At 38.3% G+C, this 21480-nt stretch overlaps 1 protein-coding gene across 4 annotated transcripts in view; it reads left to right on the top strand.

Moving 5' to 3' along the window:
* Positions 1-21480, top strand: part of CLC-D (chloride channel D) — a 43697-nt gene that overhangs the window by 13105 nt on the left and 9112 nt on the right. For all 4 annotated transcript variants that reach the window (XM_088960768.1, XM_088960766.1, XM_088960767.1 and 1 more), the window contains exons 3-13: positions 2508-2729; positions 2812-2858; positions 2949-3047; positions 6821-6895; positions 7244-7332; positions 7484-7624; positions 7707-7777; positions 7868-7947; positions 8059-8208; positions 8972-9031; positions 9128-9202. In XM_088960768.1, the coding sequence (XP_088816894.1) occupies positions 2508-2729; positions 2812-2858; positions 2949-3047; positions 6821-6895; positions 7244-7332; positions 7484-7624; positions 7707-7777; positions 7868-7947; positions 8059-8208; positions 8972-9031; positions 9128-9202 (1109 nt within the window). The remainder of the gene's footprint in view (positions 1-2507; positions 2730-2811; positions 2859-2948; positions 3048-6820; positions 6896-7243; positions 7333-7483; positions 7625-7706; positions 7778-7867; positions 7948-8058; positions 8209-8971; positions 9032-9127; positions 9203-21480) is intronic.

Below are 21480 nucleotides of genomic sequence, written 5' to 3'. Positions count from 1 at the left end.
CCAGATTCAGGTATAGTCTCCTCCTTACCTACTCCTACTATTGGTGACATACCCACTTCCATTACTAAGCCTCAACCATCCTCAGATAACCTTGACCTTCCAATTGCAACACGTAAGGGGAAGCGTTGATGTACCTCATCCACTGCCCATTGCATCTTTCATTTCCTTTCTTATGACCACCTTTCATCATCATATAAATCTTATTTAGCCTCTAGAACAGTACAAGAAGCCCTTGTTGTCCCTGAGTGGAAGGAAGCAATGAAGGTTGAGATGGATGCCCTTCTGAAAAATGATACTTGGGAATTAGTTGATCAACTAAGAGGGAAGAAACATGTTGGGTTTCACAGTGAAGTATAATGCCAATGGTACAATTGAAAGATATAAAGCTAGTTTGGTTGCTAAGGGATACACTCAAACTTATGGTATTGGTTACTTGGAAACCTTTGCACTAGTTGCAAAAATGAACACCATCAGGGTTTTGCTGTCTCTTGCTGCTAACTTCTCTTGGCCATTGTTTTAGATGGATGTTAAGAATGCATTTCTAAATGGTGACTTGCAGGAGGTGTATATGGAGTTGCCTCCTAGTTTTTATGATGCAGAGATTGATAAGAAAGTTTGTAAGTTGAAGAAAGCTTTGTATGGTCTAAAACAATCTCAAAGGGCATGGTTTGATAGATCTAGACTTGCTTTGGAAAGATTTGGCTTTGTTCAAGCCCAATCTGTCCATACTCTTTTCATTAAGAAGAAAGGATCTGCTTTGACTCTCCTAGTTGTGTATGTCGATGACATTGTTGTAACAGGAAGTGATATTGATGAAATTGATTCTCTTAAGCAACTGTTTAATCAAGAATTTAAAGTAAAGGATTTGGGTGAGTTGAGGTATTTCCTTGGGATTGAAGTGGCAAGGTCTAAGCATGGCAGTTTTATTTCCTAGAGGAAGTATGTTTTTGATCTTTTGGAAGAAACAAGAAAATTGGGAGCTAAGCCTGCAGACACACCCATTGAGCAAAATCACAAAATAAATGTAGAGGATGGTGAGCCTCTTGAAGATAAAGGTATTTGTCAACGGCTTATAGGAAGACTTCTCTACCTATGTTTGACTTGCCCTGACATTTCTTATGTTGTCAGTGTTGTTAGTCAGTACATGAACTCTCCAAAGACCTCACACTTTGCTGTTAAGAGGATTTTAGCCTACTTGAAAAGGTGTCTAGGCCAAGGAATACTTAATGAGAAAGAAATCAAGAGGTTCAGGCCTACTTGAGCCTACTTGAAAAGGTGTCCAGGCTCCAATTGATATGGAGACCTCTTTTTTCCCAGTAGGAGTGGATTCGAGGCGAGCCGAGCTGAATAGTACCAGGCTCAAGCTCGGCTTGAGACTATTCTACAATGCTCGAGCTCGAGCTCGACTCGGCTCGGCTCGGCTCGTTTTATATTTTATAAAAATATTTAGAAAAAATATTTTATAAAAATAAAAATTATATATAAAATTTTTATTTTATATTTAAAATTAAGAATTATAATAATTAATAATTATATTATTTTTATTATATATATTATTTTCTATAATTTTATTATATATATATATATATATATATTCGAGTCGGCTCACGAGCCTGACGAGCCGAGCTCTAGTCGGCTTGAGCTTAGCTCGTTTAATAATCGAGCCACTGAATTGGGCTCAAGCTCGAGCAACTCGTGAAAAGCTCGGCTCGTTGCCACTCCTATTTCCCATAATGGAAGTGTAAACAGAGACTGGTATGTCTGGGTTTAACTCATTGGATAACTTCTGGGGAATCTGGTAGCAGAGTTAAACTATAAATTAACTTGTTAAGAAAGAATGATTTTGTATTCAGTTCTCTTAGAATGATTTGCTGGAAACTAATTTTTTTGGTCCCTTTTCCCATTTAGATGGATAATTTTTCAAATTTATTATTTTTCTAAAGAACAACTTTATTAAAATGAGAACTGAAAAGGTAAATTCTTTGGCAGAGAGCAGGAGTTTGGCTTCGACTGACTTATTGCTTCTACCTATCACTTGCAGAAGTTCTTGAATTATTTCTTCTGCAAGTTTAAGTAAAGGAAGAGAGCATGAGTTCCTGCATCCACTTCCTTTCTTTGGTAGATCCACAGAGTTCTTCCTTTCTTTCCTGTGTATTTCTTTTTATTTTGGGAGAGGTGATTCGGTCTGGGGGGAGCTTGAGTTGAAAATATGAAGAATAGTTACTTTCCATGCTTCTATGTTCTAAGTATGCTATTAGATTTTCAAAGAGTGTTCTGCTTTCTTGTTATTTATGGAAGGCAAGGCAATATTTTAGAATGAAAAGTTACTGGATATGAGGCTGTCATGAAGCCATTAAACTGTGCTTAAGATTTGTTCACTGATGGAAAGCCAAAAATTTCAAATGTTGTGGTTGTTGTATTCAAAATTTGCACTTCCTTTATGCTACCATACTGGATTTTAGCTGGTTATTAAAACATATGTGAAACCTGCTCTTGGTTACTTTCAGGCACTGGATCAGCTGCTGTTTTTATTAATCTTGCTGTTGAAAACTTTGCTGGGTGGAAGTTTGCAGCAACGTTTTCTATAATACAAAGTTCATACTTTGCTGGATTTGTGGTGTACATATTAATCAATTTGGCTTTAGTCTTTTCTTCTGTATTTATTGTCACACAATTTGCACCAGCAGCAGCAGGATCGGGTATTCCTGAAATTAAGGGTTATTTGAACGGTAAGCTGTACTTTTTGATCAGGCATATTTAAAAATTATTATTATATTTTGAAAGAATAGTGATTGTCATATAAATGTGCAGGAATTGATACACATGGTATCCTTCTTTTCAGAACCTTGATTGGAAAGGTCTGGTTGTTATTTCCATCTTTCTGCTCTATTGTATTGAAAAATTTATCATTTCTTGGCATCAGTTTTTTTTCATCTTTTGTTTTACAGATATTTGGAAGCATTGGTTCAGTGGGAGGAGGGCTTGCCCTTGGCAAAGAAGGCCCTCTTGTTCACACTGGCGCTTGCATTGCTTCTCTTCTTGGACAAGTAAGGATATGCTGTTCTAAAGTTCAACTGTATTCTAGCACTGATCAGACATTTTTGTCTTTAATACAAAGTTATCTTTCTTAAAAAAAACTCATTTCATGATTTCTCATTTTAACAATAGCTCTTGTGTCAAAGTTCTTGTTGTCGTTCTTGAAGAAGGTAAAGTGTTGTATTGATAAAGCTATGCAAAAGGAAATACACATCAGACCATGTACAATGAGTACCTATAGATTGGAAATATACAAAGAATAAGATTCAACCATAAAAGGTCCAGCTTGCAAAAAAAGAGATTAGCTGGACACCCTGAAATATTCTTTATACAGCCAACCAAGAACAAGCAGGCCTATAAGGTTTCTTTTGATTTCCCCAAATCAGTGAATTTGTTGTGAAAAACCTGATGACATCTTTCCTTCCAAATTGACCAGATGATGGCAGCCATAAAAGTATTCCATAATAGTTTGCCCCTCCTGTTCAGTCTTTTAACTGTCCAACCTTGCAGAAGCTGCAATATTGATTCCGGATCCGGAAAACAGAAATGAAAGCCAAAGCAGGAAATTGCCATTGCCCATAGCTGGTATGAATATTTGCAGTGGAGGAAGAGATGATTTGAGGACTCTGCAACTTCATGACATAAAGAGCAGAGAGTACAGGAAAGGGGCAAATCTCTCATTATCAACCTCTCTGTAGTTAGGCATCTCCCATGGGTGGCTGTCCAAATAAGGAAGCTATTTTCAGTGGAATGTGGGAGCACCAAATTTTGGCCCAAGAAAAGGCACTTTCCTTAATGAGAGAGAGGCTACCATAGAATGAATGGACTGAAAACTCATATGATCTTCCCCAAGACCACAATCTTTCATCATTCACCTGGGTATTAGGCCTTATTCTCTGAATGAGACTTGGCATATCAGCCAATAGACTGACTTCCCAGTCATTAAGATTTCTTCTGAAGGTGGGGTCCCATATTACATTATCATTCACTTGATCAAAACAATCCTCAATTGAAGCCTCTTTATCTTGGGCTATATCAGAGGGAAGGGAGTCTTTCTCTCAATGGAAAATCTCCACACCATTTGTCCTACCAGAATCTGATCTGATTTCCTTTGCCAACCATGTAACCTTTTAGGAAATCAGGGAGGACTTTTTGAATGTTGTTCCAGACTGCACACCCTATTTGAGAGAATTTAGGCCCCAAATCCCTTCTATGGTTTGTGAGCCCATATTTTCCTGCCTTAATTCTTCTCTGCATGCTTCCCTGCTCCTGGTTGAATATCCAACACATTTTCCAAGAAGAAAAATGTTAAATTTTCTGATGCCAATGCCCCCAAATTTTCTGGTTTGGAATACAGTTTCCACTTCACTAAATGAAACTTAAAACTGTTTCTCCATCCAGCTCATAGGAATGTTCTCCTTTTCTTCTCTACTTCTTTAGTATATTGGGGGACAAAAAACTTTTAATCAAAGTGAGATTGCCACCCTTTGATAAATATTTCATTTCCGCATAGCCAGCTTCTTGTCAAACCTTTCAGTGACTGCATCCCAAATTCTCTTGGAGTTGCTTTTTGCTCCATGAAGCTGAGATAGGTGGTGGGTAACTTCCCAGTTTTACAACCCAAAATATCAGTCAACTGTTCAGCTATGTCATCTTCCCCTGTCAGCATCTATCCACTCTTTGATAGATTAATTTTGAGGCCTGAAATTGCCTCAGACCACCTTAATAATGGTCTAGATAAACCAGTTGGTTAGCTGAAGTATCACAGAAGAAAATGGTATCATCTGCAAATTGAAGAAGGGGATTTGCTCCATATTAACACTAGCTTTAAAACCTTGAATGTATCCTTCAACTGCCCTATTTGTGAGTTTACTCAAGGCCTTGAAGAGAAATGGAGACTGTGTCCTTTCTTAGACCCCTTAAGCTCTTAAACTTCCCACAAGATACTCTATTATAAAGGATAGAAAAGGTGGGTGTGGTAACAGTAACACATTCCTTGATCTAGTTCCTCCATTTGGATATAAAATTCATTCTAGCCAGCTTGTAATCAAGGAAGCTCCAACTGACATGATCAAAGGCATAGGTCAGCCTTGAGTTATCCCATTTCTGCCTTTTTCGTTGAATCGAGCAACTCATTAGCAATGGGGATCCCATCTAATATTTTCCTCCCCTCCACAAAAGCCACTTGAGAGGAAGATATAATCTGACCCATCACTTTTATTTTTTATTTATTTTTTTCAATCTTGTAGTCAACACCTTGCAATGGTGTTGTAGGGAACTACCCAATAAGCTGATAGGTCTGAAGTCTTTAAGTTGACAAGAACCTCCCTTCTTAGTAATCAAGATGATGAAGGTTGAATTGAGACATCTTTCAAGAGCAGCATTGGTATGGAATTCTTCAAAGACCATCAGATCTTGTTTTAGGAAATGACGACCCAATTCATAAATTTTCATTGTAAAGTCATCTGGGCTTGGAACTTTATCCCCTTCCACTTGAAAGACAGCTTCCCTAACTTCCTCTTCTGTACAAGTTTTTTTTTCCCAGATTTGCTGCATCCTCATCTTGTAATCTGTTTATGCCCGGCCCATCCAACCTCATTCTTTTCCACTGCTTCTTGTAAAGGTTTATATAATAAGCCACAATAACTCCTTTGATCTTTCCTTCGTCCTCTAGCACCTCTTCATTTTCTTCCAGCAAGTTTATACTTACCTCCGCATGTTCCCATTTTATGAAAGAAGTCAGTATTGTTGTCTCCTTTTAACCAAAGATTTCTTGATCTTGCCTCAATTTCACTTCCTCTTGAACTGAAAGTATGTCGAAGTTCATCTTGGCTTCTACTCTCTTATTCCTGCCTTCTTCACTCAAGGGACCTCTTTTTCCTCATTATCAAGATATAAAATCTGCTGCAAGTATTCAGCTTTTTTGATCTCCACCCCCTTAAAGATTTTCCTGCTCTCTGTCTTAATTTTTTGTTTCAATCCTTTGAGTTTCAAGTGAAAGATGTGACTTGCAGTAGGGATGCAACTGTGCAAGTTTGGTACCACATTTGAAGAATTTACACCGTTCCAGGCCTAGGCTTTTGATCCAGGCCCTTTGAAATTTTAACAACTTCCTAACCTGAGAAGTGATAGACATCATGAAAGTAAAGGTAGCCCTTTGGTAAAGACCTTGGGTTCCTTTTAAAGCTTCTCAGTCACTGACATTTTAAGAGCTTGGACAGAAGTAGCACAGTCCTTGAGAGCAAAAGATAGATTAAGATTGGAGTGGAAACCCACACAAGGTAACAAAGCTAATTTGAATTTTGATGGGAGCTCCCTTGGAAACCCGGGCATGGCAGGTTTAGGAGTGGTAATCAGAAACTCTGAGAAGATGATATTGGCTATGTGCCTATGTTTTCAAGACCAATTGGTTTGGGAAACTCTTTGAAGGCTGAACCACTGGTTCTGCTGCAAGGTTTCCATTTAGCAAAAAATTGGGTTCAGAATGGTTGAAGTGGAATAGGATTCAAAAGTAGTCTTATCATAGAAGTATTGAACTGTGAAATTCTTTTTTATGCTTCATGTCCCTCTCCTATTACTTATCATGCATATATGATCCCAATATTTTGAAATATGGAGTTCATCCAAATAATCTGATGCATATATTTTCATACAAGGAAGTTATATTGTTGATCTCTTTTGCTTATACATTTACTTGCACTTGCCTTTCTGGTTAATGTTATATACATTTACACAATCTGTTCTACAATCTTATATTTACCTTTTAAGCTGTAAACTAACTCAGGGTGGAACTACAAAGTATCATCTGAATTCAAGGTGGTTGCAAGTATTTAAAAGTGATCGAGATCGTCGAGATCTTGTAAGTAATATATTCTGTATTAGATTTTGTTTGAAATGTTCTAGCTTTTTTAGTACATGGAGATATTGTCCTTCCCCTTGTTGCTACTTCCCAAATGCTCTGGTTCACAGGTTTTGTAAACATATAATGTACATGGGGTTAGGTAGCTGGACTAGATCAATTTATCTGTAAATATCATTCTTTATATAATTCAGTAAAGATGATTAGTTAACAATAAAAAATTGGTATATTTTATTTCTCAGGAGTGGTTCTAGACATGTCCAGCATTGCCTTGTCTCATACTTTGATAACCTGAGATGCTATTATATAAATTGTGCTCATTTTCTCTAGATTTTCATGTTTTGAAAGGTTACCTGCGGATGTGCAGCTGGAGTTGCTGCTGCATTTAGAGCTCCAGTCGGAGGTGTATTGTTTGCCTTAGAAGAGGTCACATCTTGGTACAGGGTTTTTTGTCTCTTGATTATATGCATATATCATTTTACATATGCATGCATATACAAAGATTTTTAATGTTTTGTTTTTGCTTTTTTTGATGAATGTGTTTTGTTTTTGTTTTTTACTTATGTTTTATTTAATTTTATGTTGAAGGTGGAGGAGTCAACTTATGTGGCGTGTATTTTTCACATCTGCTGTTGTGGCTGTTGTGGTGCGTTCTGCAATGGGCTGGTGTAAGAGTGGGAAGTGTGGGCATTTTGGTTCAGGTGGCTTTATAATTTGGGACATATCAGGGTTAGACTCTCTGTCTTGGGAAATGTCTACATCAGGCCTTTCCTTTATTTATCTTGTCTGATTAGCAATGTTCTTTTATTAGTGGTCAAGATGACTATTCGTTTGAGGAATTATTGCCAATGGCTGTCATTGGAGTCATAGGAGGTCTTCTTGGTACGTGTTTTTTGGACTTAGTTTTTTTATCACAGTTTACATGTGGATATCCACCTATTATTTGTTGATTATCCATTGATATCCTTTCAGGAGCCTTATTTAATCAGCTAACTCTTTACATAACTTACTGGCGCCGTAAATATTTACACAAAATGGGGAACAGAGTCAAGGTAGGCCATCATGAAGCAACTCATATTGTTTCTTTGGGATTAGACCTGTATTTGCAATGCCATCCATCTGTCATACTTTTATTCTATTATTTTTCTCTCTCACGATTGCAGATTATTGAAATATGTCTAATCTCTTTGATAACCTCATCCATCTCCTTTGGATTGCCACTTCTAAGAAAATGCAGTCCATGCCCGGAATCAGAAGCTAATTCTTCTATAGAATGCCCTCGCCCACCGGGAATGTATGGAAATTATGTAAATGTAAGCTCCTACCTAGGGCATTACTTTTTCCTTATGGATTATCTGATGACTAAGTATGGGCTTGGTGTTCCTCATTTGTTCATATAATGTGCCACTTCATCTCTATTCAGTATCTACCTATGTTATTTGTGCAAAAGCTTAGGGCTGAAAATCTTGCATCTAATGATTCTGCAAAATTCTTGTATATAATCATGGAAGCATGCCTGGAAATGATGCATTTCAGAACTGCTAGTGGACATTTTCTTGCAAATTTTAAGTCCGAATGATTGTATCAGATATCAACTATGTTCTTAATGTGGACATTTTAATGCCTGGTATATAGGATGAGGAATTGATGCTATTAGATCTTGTTAAATTTGGAAGGGCTGTTCCATACTTTAACATACACAAGATATTTACAATGTGCTGAAATATTGTTTTTTGTTTTCAAGTGTTAGTCTGTTTTTGTTTTCATTATTATGGGTCTTATATTTTCATTGTTATAAGACTTATTATAGGAATACATGACCAGGGGTATTCAGGTCTTTTTCATTATAATATAAATACTGGAGAGAGGTTGTATAATTTTATTCTCATGTTTATTTTTTTCTTGTCTCAAAATCTCTTTCTTTTCTCTCATCCTTCTCTAATCTATCACACTAAATTTCTATATTTCTGAATTGATCAATCAAGTCTGTATATTTGCTGTAATAATGTTACTAAATTTGCTTGTATTGTACCTTAAGTTCAGTCATAATGTTTCTTTTTTTAATGCTATCTTCAGTTTTACTGTAAAAAGGAGAACGAGTACAACGATCTGGCAACCATTTTTTTCAATACTCAGGTACAGCTTTTATCTCAACAATTATACTTGTCTTTCTCTTTTTCCTCCTTTTGTGGTTTCTGCTCATTTGATAAAAGTATCTATTTATCGCTGCAGGATGATGCGATACGGAATTTATTTAGTGCAAAAACATTTCATGAGTATAGTGCACAAAGTCTTCTAACATTTTTGGTAATGCGTTTCTTGACTTTGTTCTAGGTTCATCTTTTGCTAGAAAATCATCCACTTTTTGTTACATTTTTTTTTTCAAATTGATCATGATTCCTGAAATTAAAAGTTCATTGTATACTGTCGGCTATACAAGAAAATTGTATATATGCATAACATGGTTAACTAAATCTACCAATCAAAAAATCATGGTTAGCTACATCTGTGAAAAATTGTGATGCCACACTCTTCTCAGTTCTATAAATGTGAAAAAAACTATTTTAAGAAAGTAAAAATACAGTAACCTGCTAGACATTTCTGCAATGTATCTATCTCTGTTTCGAATTGTTTTCTTCCCAGAACCAAGAAAATCATTAAAACATTGATAAATCACCTGTTGCATTGGACTCTCTTCCAAGCCTTTTCTCTGGGTTTTTTTGTCCTTGTCTTACTTGGTGCCTTTCAGCATCTGTCCACTAGCCTCCTTGCTCAGACCAGATCCATTAACCTTCCTCATAATGGAGGGATCAACAATCCCTCATTTATTTAATTTTTTATCAGTAACGCATGGTTGTTTTATTGATAGTATGAGAAGTCTATTACTGTATAGAATGTAAACTTCCTAGTTCACTTCTTTACAATAGAGCCAGCCCATTGCTGTTCTCCCCACAGTTCCAGTTAGATAAGAGGTATACAAAACTCAGGAAAAAACAATTAATCCACCATTTATATAAAGGAACTCCAGCTGACATAGAATAATTAGTAAATTTGTGGGCTTGTCTATGATATCTATGTCCAATTTATTGCCTTTAATCATTCTGAGAAGAGGTTGGTTTGTGGTGGTCATTACTGTCAAAAACATGGTAAAGATTTTATTTCTTAGTTATATATTTTATATTATCATAGTCTTCTAAATCAAGATTTAAAATGTTGATGTCGATGGAAATGTCGCTTACCAAAATATAGGACATATGTCGGAAATGTCGAGGGGAAATATTGTAAAAATTAGAGACATTGTGGAAATTTTATGAAATATGTGGAAATATGCAAAGATATTTTGTAAAATGATAAAAGAAGCATTAATACATATTTCTAGACTATTATCTTATTCCCAACCATTAGATAAAGCTAAGAAACTAAGATCAGTAACAAATTAGTAAATGTCGCTTACCAAAATATAGGACATATGTCGGAAATGTCGAGGGGAAATATTGTAAAAATTAGAGACATTGTGGAAATTTTATGAAATATGTGGAAATATGCAAAGATATTTTGTAAAATGATAAAAGAAGCATTAATACATATTTCTAGACTATTATCTTATTCCCAACCATTAGATAAAGCTAAGAAACTAAGATCAGTAACAAATTAGTAAATGATGATTTACTGATTTATTATGCATTTTGATGTTTTTACAAGGTTGTCTGATATTTTCTTTTCTTATTTTTAGTTCTGATTTATTATAAATTCTAATATGTTTATTTCACACTAGTAAATAGAAATACATTTATTCTGATTTTTTAAATATTAAAGTTATAATTCATTGTGTTTTATTATAAATTTAATAAACTGATTCTCCTTTTTGTAGTATTAAGATTATGATAAATTCTGATTTCTTATAAAACATAATGAATTTATTATGATTTTTAATACTAAATTTATAATAAATTATGATTTAGTATAAAATTTATTATGATTTTTTATATTAAATGTAGAATATGGTTTATTATAAAATTTAATAAACATTTTCTGATTTTAATAAATATTTTAAAAAAATACTAACTAGTTAATATTTTATTACTTGAAAAATATTTTATGTTTTATATCATAAAGTACTTAATTTATTCTTTTGTTTTTATATATTGTTAAATCTTTTTATAAATATTTTATTTGAAATATTAATGGAATAATGTATATTAATATACTGTTGTATATTATTATAATATACTAATATATTATATTTTTAATGTACATTAGTTGACATCCTGTCAACATCTTGTCGACATAATAGGAAAAACTGTATTTTTTTTGGTTATTTGGACTGATTTGGTTGACATTTGTGAAATATAGGAAATGTCGACCGACGTAATGTAATTTTTATATTACCATCCATTTTCATGTCGTTGAGCCTCGACATCGACATATGTTGGGTAACATTAGTGACATTTGGCGACATTTGAAACCATGCTCTAAATGCACTTCTATTCATAGAAGACCATTAAGCTAGGTGGGAAACAAGAGGAAGAAAATAAGTACAGAAAGGGGCACTGTATGCCTGATCAGGGAACATTCTGAGCAGAGAAATGAGAACAATTTATCCAGTCTTTTGCCTTGAAGTCTAATTACATTTCAAACAAAATGATACTGATTCCGTGGTTGGAGATAATGTAAAATGTCAGATAAGGGATATAGGAAGAAGAGTTTTACTAGGGAAGATAAATAACATACATGGATGTTGCATACTTTGGGGTTACAGAACTGAATAAATGTGATTAACTCCTCTCTTATCCCAGAGCATATTGACTAGTCACAGATATTGGGATCAACACCATTAATATTTAGGCTGATTTCAAATCATTTTGCAGAGGGCAGGAGTCTACTTAAAAATGATGGATATGCGTTATCATACCTAATTATGGTCATATTTGGGTGCTGTTAATCCAAAAAACAGTTATTTATTTATTTTTTGAGAAAAGGTAAAGTATTATATTTCATTTTTCTATTGATCAGCATATACAAGTATCGTTATGTACAATGAGCTGTGCATCTCAAATGGGAATGTACTGGCAAGGACACTCCCAACTCCGGCATCGCAATTCTGAGGAACTCTTGCTAGCTTCTGCTGCCCTCTTTCTTCCCTAAGGCTTTTTCTTACTTCTCTGCAACTCCCATTACTGAATCCCCTTGTTTATGGCTTTTCTCCTTCTTCCCTTTGTCTTTTTCCTTTGTCTCTGTTTCCTTCCCTTTTCTGTCTTTTGCTTTTTCTCTGGCTGTTGAACTTTTTTCTCCTCATGGCTTTGAAAATTGAATCCATAACCTTTTCTTTAAACCTTTGTGATCAGCTGGCAATGAGATGCTCAAAATCATGGAGTCCGGTAGGAGTTTTGTCTACCTCACAAGAGAGGCCTTGTTTTGGTTCTGTGATTTCATGGAAAAAGCTCTACTGGATACTTTGGTTAAAAAGTGGAGCAAAATGGCTGACAAGGGCTACTCTTTTTCCACAGAAACAAAGCAAAACAACAAAGGAAGACACCTGGTCCTTATAGAATTCTTTGGCAAAGGAAATTCTAAATCAGTGTGCAACTGTGTATCCCGCTGGGCAAGCAGAACAGGGGTTGGGTGAGCTTCCTTGAAACTTAGCAGAAAGAGTTGATAGTTCAATCTAGAGGTGGTGGAGAAAAATCACAAGGCACCAGTGACCACTTGGATTGAGGCAGGTATGCAACCTGCATTTCCATACAAAGAAGTTCTGCTAAAAAAAAAAAAGAAATATTTCAGTGTTGAAACAAGGAGAGTGCAAAATACTACCTTCCCAAGGGCTGTGTACGCTGAATCATGGGAAGAGACTTTGATGTGTGAGGTGGAGGGTAGACCGAATTGGCAAACACTAAGACAAAATATCATGGCCATTTTCAAAATTAATGGACACCTAAGGATCCTACCGATTAAAGAGAAGGTGGAAATGATCTTGTGCCTGGAGCTAAAGAAGAAAGCAGTGAAGTACATGAACCAGTGGGGTTATTCTACACAGGGATGGTTCAAGTTGTTCCCCGGAAAAAGGAAGTGAATGCGGTAAGTTGGCAAATTGGGGTCTTGGAGATTAGGATTCGAGGGCTCCCTTTTCACTTGTGGAGCCTCCAAGTCTTGAAGACAATTGGAGATTGTTGTGGGGAGTTTGTGGAAGCTTGTAAAGAAACAATAACTCTACAAAATCTGTGATGGGCAATGATCAAAGTCCTTGTCGATTCTCCCTGTAAAATTCCAAGATGGGTGGAAGTGAAGGAAGATGACAAGGTTTTCATGGTTGTGGTTGAGATTTTTGGGGGTCTGTTCACAGATGCTTGGCCTTCTATGGCGCTGGAAGCTCTGGTCCGATGAGGGGAAGAGGAACAAAACAGAGGTGGGGGAGTCAAGAGGCCTGCGTAGAGCAGGGGCACTGATAGTCAACGTGGTACGGAGGCGGTGGGGAGTTTGGAAGGAAATGCAAAAAACAGAAATGTTTTTAAGGAAGATGAAAAAGGTGGCTTATGAAATACCACTTTAGTGTTTTAGAGTTTGTGTTTCCCTAACAAAGTGAGACCAAAAGGCAATGTTCTTGTCTTGGTTGAAAAGGGAGATTGCTCAAAAAAGGATGAGGGGTTCTGAGTTGTGCTTGATGAAGAAAAGGAAAGAGGACTTATAAGAAGAGATGCAAGTGTGGGGCCTGCAAGGGAAAAAGGAGTTAAAAACTTTGGGCTGGATCCAAAAGAACCAAAGATTGGGTTAGCAAGACCGACCTTCCAGAATGTGGTTCACTCAAGTTCTTCGAATCCGAAGAAGAACGAGTTGGGTTAGGGGCAAAGTCATCCAGCTCAAGAAGGCTCGGGGCAGGATAAGTCAAAAGAGACCATTGTGACCGGTGAAAAGGAGTTGGTAGAGGAGGGATTTCATGAGGAAGTTTGTGCTATTGCTAGAATGACGACATCGAGTATGGAGAAGGTTCAGAGAGGGGTGGTTTTAGAAAAAAGAATTTCTCAAAACCTTAGTGTTGATGAGGAGGAGGTGGATGCCGATGAGGAAGATGATTTTTCCTCAGCTGCAAGCTTTGGCATTGGTAGTGTGCCACTAAAAAGAGTTGATTCGAGACAGACTTGGATGGTGGGGTCTATTGACAAATTAGAAGAGGGGGGACCTGTTATCTTTGTTCGAGGAATGCATGCGCGAAGACAAACAAGCCTGTTCAAATAGGGTGGTGGCGGAGTGCTCTGGGGGTGAGAAAGAGGGAAGTTGTGAGAGGGAGAAGGCAAGAAGAGTTAGGGGCTTTGGATGGAAAGATTTAGAAAATATTTTCCCTGTTTTAGAAAGTGAGAGCATGTCTACGAAGCCTAGGGAAGAGACAATGATGGAATTTTTCGAGGGGTCTGTCAAGAGGTTAGGGGTGAGAGTGTTTCCAGGCTCACAGGAGGAATCTTTGCTTTAAGGGGGAATGGAAAAGGACCTTACCTCACCTATGGTTTGTAGTCAGCCTTCTTCTCCACTGCAACCAGATCAAACAATTACGGGTTCTCCTATCCAAGTTCTTCCTTCACCTACTTTCCCTTGCTTCCTCTTGTTTTTGTACAAGGCAATTAGCCCTGTCCCAAACCAAAAATATGTGCAATCACCAAATGCCATTTTGCCTGAAAAAGATGTTGAGAAGCAGAGTTTGGGGTTGGTAGAGGACTAAAAAATCTTAGGGGAAGGAGTCTGGAGGTTGGTTGTAGATTATTTTGAAGAGGGAGTAAGGTGTGAGAGTAGGGAAGAAGACAATTTGAATGTAAGTAGGGGGTCTTTGGGAGTTGGGAGAGAGGGGCGGGTGGGAGGAGGGTGGTAGAGAGAGCTGTAGCGAGGGTGAGGGAGAGAAATATAGTTTTGCTGTGGCGTCAGGTTTACGGTTAGTGGAACCAAGGGAGAAAGCAAAAGAAGCCAAAACTAGGAAGAGAAGGACAGAGGTGGAAATTCTAACCTCGTATGGGATTAGGACATGTTGAGGAGGTGTATATGGAGCAACCACCAGGGTTTGTTGCTCAGGAGGAGGCTAGTAAGGTGTGCAGGCTCAAAAAGGCAATCTATGGACTGAAACAATCTCTTCGTGCATGGTTCAGCAGGTTCAATGAAGTGGTGAAGGCCTTTGGGATGAAACAGTGTCAGGTTGATCATTCCGTGTTTAGCTATAACTCGGAAGATGGAAACATCTTGCCACCAGGGTTTGTTGCTCAGGGGGAGGCTAGTAAGGTGTGCAGGCTCAAAAAGGCAACCTATGGACTGAAACAATCTCTTCGTGCATGGTTCGGCAGGTTTAGTGAAGTGGTGAAGGCCTTTGGGATGAAACGGTGTTAGGTTGATCATTCCGTGTTTAGCTATAACTCGGAAGATGGAAACATCTTGCTAGTCGTGTATGTGGATGATATTGTTATAACTGGAAGTGACAACAATGGAATTGACAGGCTGAAAAAATTCTTACAGGACCACTTCAATTCGAAAGATCTGGGGAAGCTAAAGTATTTCTTAGGAATAGAAGTTGCGAGGTCAAAACAGGGGATTAACCTATGTCAGAGGAAATATGTTCTTGATCTACTTGAAGAAATAGGGTTGTTAGGTGCTAAACCAGCAGAGACTTCTATGGAACTCAATGCCAAGTTAAGTGTGGATGCAGGTGAAGAGTTTGATGATCCTGGAAGATACAGAAGGTTGGTGGGAAAGTTGAACTACCTGACCATTACCCGACCAGATATATCATTTGCTGTGAGTGTGGTGAGTCAGTTTATGCAACATCCCTGGGTTCCTCACTGGGAAGCTGTTCTGAGAATTGTTAGGTACCTAAAGGGTGTTCCAGGTCGTGGTTTGTTATACCAAAAAGGAGGACCTCTTGAGATAGTAGGGTACACAGATGCTGATTGGGCTGGCTCTATATCAGACAGGAGGTCAACCACAGGGTATTGTATCTTCCTGGGTGGCAATCTTGTAACTTGGAAGAACAAGAAGCAAACAGTGGTGGAAAGAAGTAGTGCGGAAGCAGAGTATAGGGCTATGGCCCATACCACATGTGAACTAGTATGGCTGAAGAACCTACTACAGGAGATGGGTTTCTCAATTGACAAACCCATGAAACTATACTATGATAACCAAGCTGCTGTTCACATCTCATCCAATCCTGTCTTCCATGAAAGAACTAAACATATTGAGGTGGATTGTCACTTTGTGAGAGAGAAAGTGATAAGTGGGGTAATAACTACATCTCATGTGAGCTCAGGAAATCAGTGGGCGGATATCTTCACAAAAGGAATGTCTCGGGGAAGAATAGATTACATTTGTAACAAGCTGGGACTATATGATATATACTCTCCAGCTTGAGGGGGAGTGTTAGAATGCTCGAGTCAGGGGTATTTTGGTCATTCTGGTGTATCTTATTGAAAGTGAAATGTCTATTGTATCTGAGTTTAAGTTGTGTCCCATCTTCTAGGAGGGACAAAATTGCCATTCTTGTAACTCAAGTTTTTCATGAATAAAAGTTAAGTGGGTCGGCTAGGAGACGTACTTTAGTACATCCTCTCTTCTAGTCTGGCCGAATACTCTTCTCCTCTCCTTCTTCTTCTTCTTTCTCTTTTCTTTGTTCTTTCTTCTTCTCTACTTTGACCTAGAAACAACTAGGGTTTATTCACAGGACAGAAAACTTATTTGCGGGGGAGTAGGAAGGCGTTGTTTAGGAAAGAGGGAGAACAGGGAAAATAGGTTCTCATTGAAAATAGTGAGTTGGAATGTTAGAGGCTTAGGGAGTGCTAGGAAGAGAATAAAATCATCTATGGTGTTGTTGCAAGAAACAAAGGTGGAACAGTTCACTAGTGTTTGGCTGAGAAGTATTTGGGGGTCCGGAGATAAACAATGGACCTTCTTACCTTTGGTTGGAGCTTCAGGGGGTTGTAATTGCTCGGGAGGACAGCAAGGTGGAATGCTTGGAGGAATTTATAGGAAATTACATAGTGGCTGTGAAATTAAAAGAAAAAGAAGATGGTTTTGTGTGGTGGCTGACAAATGTTTATGGGCCAACATCATACAGGAATAGAGAGAGTTTGTGGGTGGAGCTGTACAATATTAGTAGAATGTGTGAAGGAGCTTGGTGTTTAGCAGGGAATTTTAACGTGATTTGGTTTTGTGCTGATAAGAGTGTGGGGTCCTTGTGAATCATGAAGAGTACGAGGAATTTTAATGAGTTCATTGAGGATTGTATGCTTTGGGACCTTCCTTTACAGAATGCACAATTCACCTGGTCTAACTTACAAGAGAATCTGATTTGCTGTAAACTAGATAGATTTTTGGTGACACGGGAATGGGAAGAACATTTTGGGTTGCGGTTCTTAAAACCTTGGCCAGACCAACTTCAGATCGTTGGCCACTCTTGTTGCAATCAGAGGAATTATCTTTTGGACCAATACCCTTTAGATTTGAAAATATATGGATAACTCATCTTCAATTCAAGGAGAATATAGAAAAGTGGTGGTGAGGGCTGGGAAGGATTCCAATTCATTCAAAAATTAAGATGGATAAAAGGACAGCTTAAAGATTGGAATGTTTGGACCTTTGGAAGGGCAGAAGAAAGAAAAGGCAGATTTGTTAAATCAAATTGATTGTTTGGACAAATTTGAAAGAGAAGAAGGAAGGGGCTTGAATGAGGAAGAAAGACAAAAAAAAGAGTAGAGTTGAAGGGGGAATTGGAGATGATGGTAAGAAGGGAGGAAATCTGTTGAAGACAAAAATCGAGGTGTAAGTGGTTAAAGGAGGGGGATGGCAATAGAAATTTTTTCCACCTTTTGGCAAATGGGGAAAGAGGAAAAATCTGATTTCTAGGGTGGTGGCCGATGGTGAAGAATTCAGGGATAAAGGGGAGATTGAGAGCATTTCGGTCTCTTATTATAAGGCTTTGTACTCACCAAGGTGTACACAAAGGCCTATAGTGGAAGGGTTACAGTGGGAGAAACTGCCCTCGGAGGTGGCAGCAAGGCTTGGGGAACCTTTCTCTTTGGAGGAGATTAAGAGAGCTGTTATGGGAATGATTGGTGATATGGCCCCAGGTCTGGATGGTTTCACAATGGCTTTTTACCATGAGTGTTAGGATTTAATTAAGGAGGATCTAAAGAAAGTGTTTGTTGAATTCTATGTGAGAGGAAAAGTGGGAGAAGGAAGGAATGCAACCTTCGTATCGTTGATACCAAAGTGTGTAGGGGCTGCCTCTACAAATGAGTTCAGACAGATTAGCCTTACTACAAGTCTTTACAAAATAGTGGCTAAGGTTCTTTCGGTGAGACTGAAAGAGGTTCTTAATTGGGTGGTATCCAAGGAACAAGGAGCTTTTGTTAGGCATAGGCAGATTTTGGATTAAACCCTAATAGCTAATGAGGCAGTGGAGGATTTTAGAAAATCAGGGAAAAAAGTTTTATGTTCCAATTGGACCTGGAAAAGGCTTATAATCATGTGGACTGGAATTCCTTATGGTGGGTGATGGGTCAAATGGGTTTTGGTCAGAGATGGATAAGCTGGATGATGGGGTGTTTGGGGACAACTCACTTTTCAATTCTGATCAATGGCTCCCCAAAAGATTTTTTCAAGGCTTTGGGAGGTTTACGACAGGGGGACCCACTTTCTCCAATGTTGTTTACTTTGGTGGCGAGATTTTTAGTAAACTTTTAAAGAGAGTGGATGAAAGGAATATCTTCAAGGGTCTTAGAATTGGGAAGGAAAGCCAAGTTGTGTCTCACCTTCAATTTGCAGATGATACCTTACTTTTAGGCGGCGTTTTAGGGGGGGTTCAAGATTGCAAGATTCTAAAAAAGATCTTAGAACTAGTTGAGAGAGTCTCAGGTTTGAAAGTAAATTTGAGGAAATGTGGTCTAGTGGGCCTTAGCCTGGAGAAAGTGGAGCTGGAAGAGTGTGCGTAAGTGTTGGGTTGTGAGTTAAAAGTAGTGGCCAATTAAAATATCTAGGTCTGCCCTTAGGAGGTACCCAAGAGAGGAGCCTTTCTAGGAGAGTATTATTGAAAGGTTTGGGAAAAAGGTTGGCGTCTTGGAAAAAGAACTACATTTCCAAAGGGGGGGAATCACTCTGGTCAAATCTACTTTGTCTGATCTCCTAGTCTATTTTTTGTCTGTGTTTAGGGTCCCAGGGAAGGTGGTGAGGAGGTTGGAAAAATTCATTAGAGATTTCTTGTGGGATCCAGGAGATCGTAAGAGTAGTTATTTGATGAATTGGGAAAAAGTGAGTAGTTCTAAAGAGCAGGGTGGTTTGGGAATTGGTAGGATTCAAGAACAAAACATGGCATTTGGGTGATCAAGAGCATTGATGGGCCCAAATGGTTGGGATTCTGGGCTGGCTAGGGGAGCAACCCTGAGAAGCCGCTGGAGGTCAATCCTGACTTTATTGCCTACTTTCATGCAAAATATAAGGCATGATGTGGTTTCAGGGCAAAGTGTAAGGTTCTGGGAAGATACTTTGGGGGGGGGGAATTCTCCTTTTTGTCAAACTTTTCCAAGAATTTAAAGGCTGTCCAACTATAAAAATAGTTTAATTGTGGATTTGCTTTCCTTCGGAGAGAATGGTTCAGCATGGGATTTGGGTCTAGGAAGGCCTTTGAGGGATTTTGAAACAAATGAGCTGGTCTCTCTTGTAACCCTTCTTGAAACCTGTGCGTTTTCTTCATTAGGGATTCATGAGAGAATTTGGACCCCTAATACAAATATAGTTGTTTCATGTGTTCCTCCTTTTTTCACTCCTTCCCATTTTGGAAGTTCAACATTTCCTGGTTAAAGAGGTTTGGGGCTGCCCGATTCCCCCTAAAGTAAAGGCTTTTTGTTGGGATGCTGTTAACTGAATCATCAACACCCATGAGAGGCTCCAAAGGAAATGGAAACACTGAATCTCTCTCATGTGTGTGTTCTTTGCTGGAAGAGCGGGAAAATACAAACCATCTACTGTTACATTATCCCTTTTCTTCTAGACTATGCCAGCTTTTCTTTTCAGTATTTGGGAAAACCAGGGTGGCACTAGATGCAGTAATAGACCTTTCGAAGTCAAGTGTTTTTGATGGCTCCACTCAAAGACAATAGGTTGTTTGGTAGTGCATTCACGGGGCGGTGCTATGGGGTGAAAGAAATATGAGGATTTTTGAAGAAAAGTGCAAAACCGAAGAGGAGGTGTTTGAACTTACCAAAATAAGGGTAGCACATTGGGCTGTGATGTGTGGGACGTTTCAAGGGGCTTTATTAATGGTCTGCTTCAGGAATGGCAGGTGGTGACAGAGTTTCAGATTACTTGGCAACAAAGGTTGGTAGTTTGGTCCCCTCCTACTCTAGAGGTGCTCAAACTCAATTTTGAGGGTTGTAGCCTTGGAAACCCAGGGCCCTCGGGGGTGGGAGGGGTTGTTAGAAATCATGAGGGCAGTATGATTTTAAGTTTATCAGGCCCAGTGGGACAAGAAAATTCCTCTAGAGCTGAACTTTTGGCCTTGGTCCAGGGATTAAAGCCATTGTTTAGGCAGGATCTGAGGAATGTGGAAGTTGAAGGTGACTGTCAAATGGTTATAGGTTGGATGAAAAAGCAAAACCAAACTCCTTGGAAGTTCAGATCTTTAGTCAGAACGGCTCAAGCTCTAGGTGTGGACTTGAATGCCCCATTCAAGTGGATGCCTAGGAATGCCAATTTTTTGGCTGATTCTCTGGCTAAGGCTGGAGTTGAGAAGTTTAGCTTGGATTGGGGATGCCTAGGACCGGCTACTAATGTGTAATTTGTAATCTGTGCTGTTTCTTCTTTGTTGTATTTCTTTTTCTCTGTTGTGGATGGCCTCTTGGGATGCCCAGCTTTGTACGCTTCTTTGGCTGCAGTTTTGTATGTAGCTTATTTTTAATGACTTTTCTCCCTGTGTGTGTGTATCGGAATCAAAACAGACTTTATGAGCCTCCTACTTAAGCAAAATATCGGAATCAAAATAGACATGGTGGGATATCTGTTTGAAGAGGTTGCAGGCAGCTAGCCAGGAACGAGTGGAGGTAACCATTCTTTGGAAGGTTTTTTGTGTTGATTCCCTTTTATCTTAAATAGTCCTTCGATTTGCTTATGGGATGGTAGCCCTTTAGGCTCTAGCTTAGGCCTTTGATCTTCCAGCCAGGCAAATGTTCATAGGAAGAAATAAAACAGTTTCTATTTTTTATATGAAAAATCTCTATTGTAAAAGCAAGTTTTGTTAAGACTAGTGTATGACAGAAATACCGTCATTCCAGGAACTTGATTTTTATGTAGCCAACTGTTTAGTTCTTAAGGGTTAGTAACTGTTAAGTCCTTAAGTTTGCTGGATTGAGAGCAGGTTATTAAGATACTCCCAGACAGCTTAAAAAAATAATAATGAAGAAGAAAAAGGGGTTTCTAGTTTCTTATTAGTCCAGTCAGTCCTATTGGTGGGATGAAACATTTTATTAAAGAAAGGGGCCTGTAGTCTAGTTTAGTGAGCAACGGGCCCCAAGTTAATTGGGCTTGTTTGTAATGCAATAAGCATTTAATGGGCCTGCATAGAGCCCGTT

The sequence above is a fragment of the Nelumbo lutea genome, chromosome 1 (genome assembly GCF_056320005.1).
Source record: "Nelumbo lutea isolate HS-2025 chromosome 1, American lotus-T2T, whole genome shotgun sequence".
In the NCBI taxonomy this organism is placed as follows: domain Eukaryota; kingdom Viridiplantae; phylum Streptophyta; class Magnoliopsida; order Proteales; family Nelumbonaceae; genus Nelumbo; species Nelumbo lutea.
The sequence above is the reverse complement of the archived record's forward strand: the minus strand, read 5'-3'. Positions and strand labels throughout refer to the sequence as shown.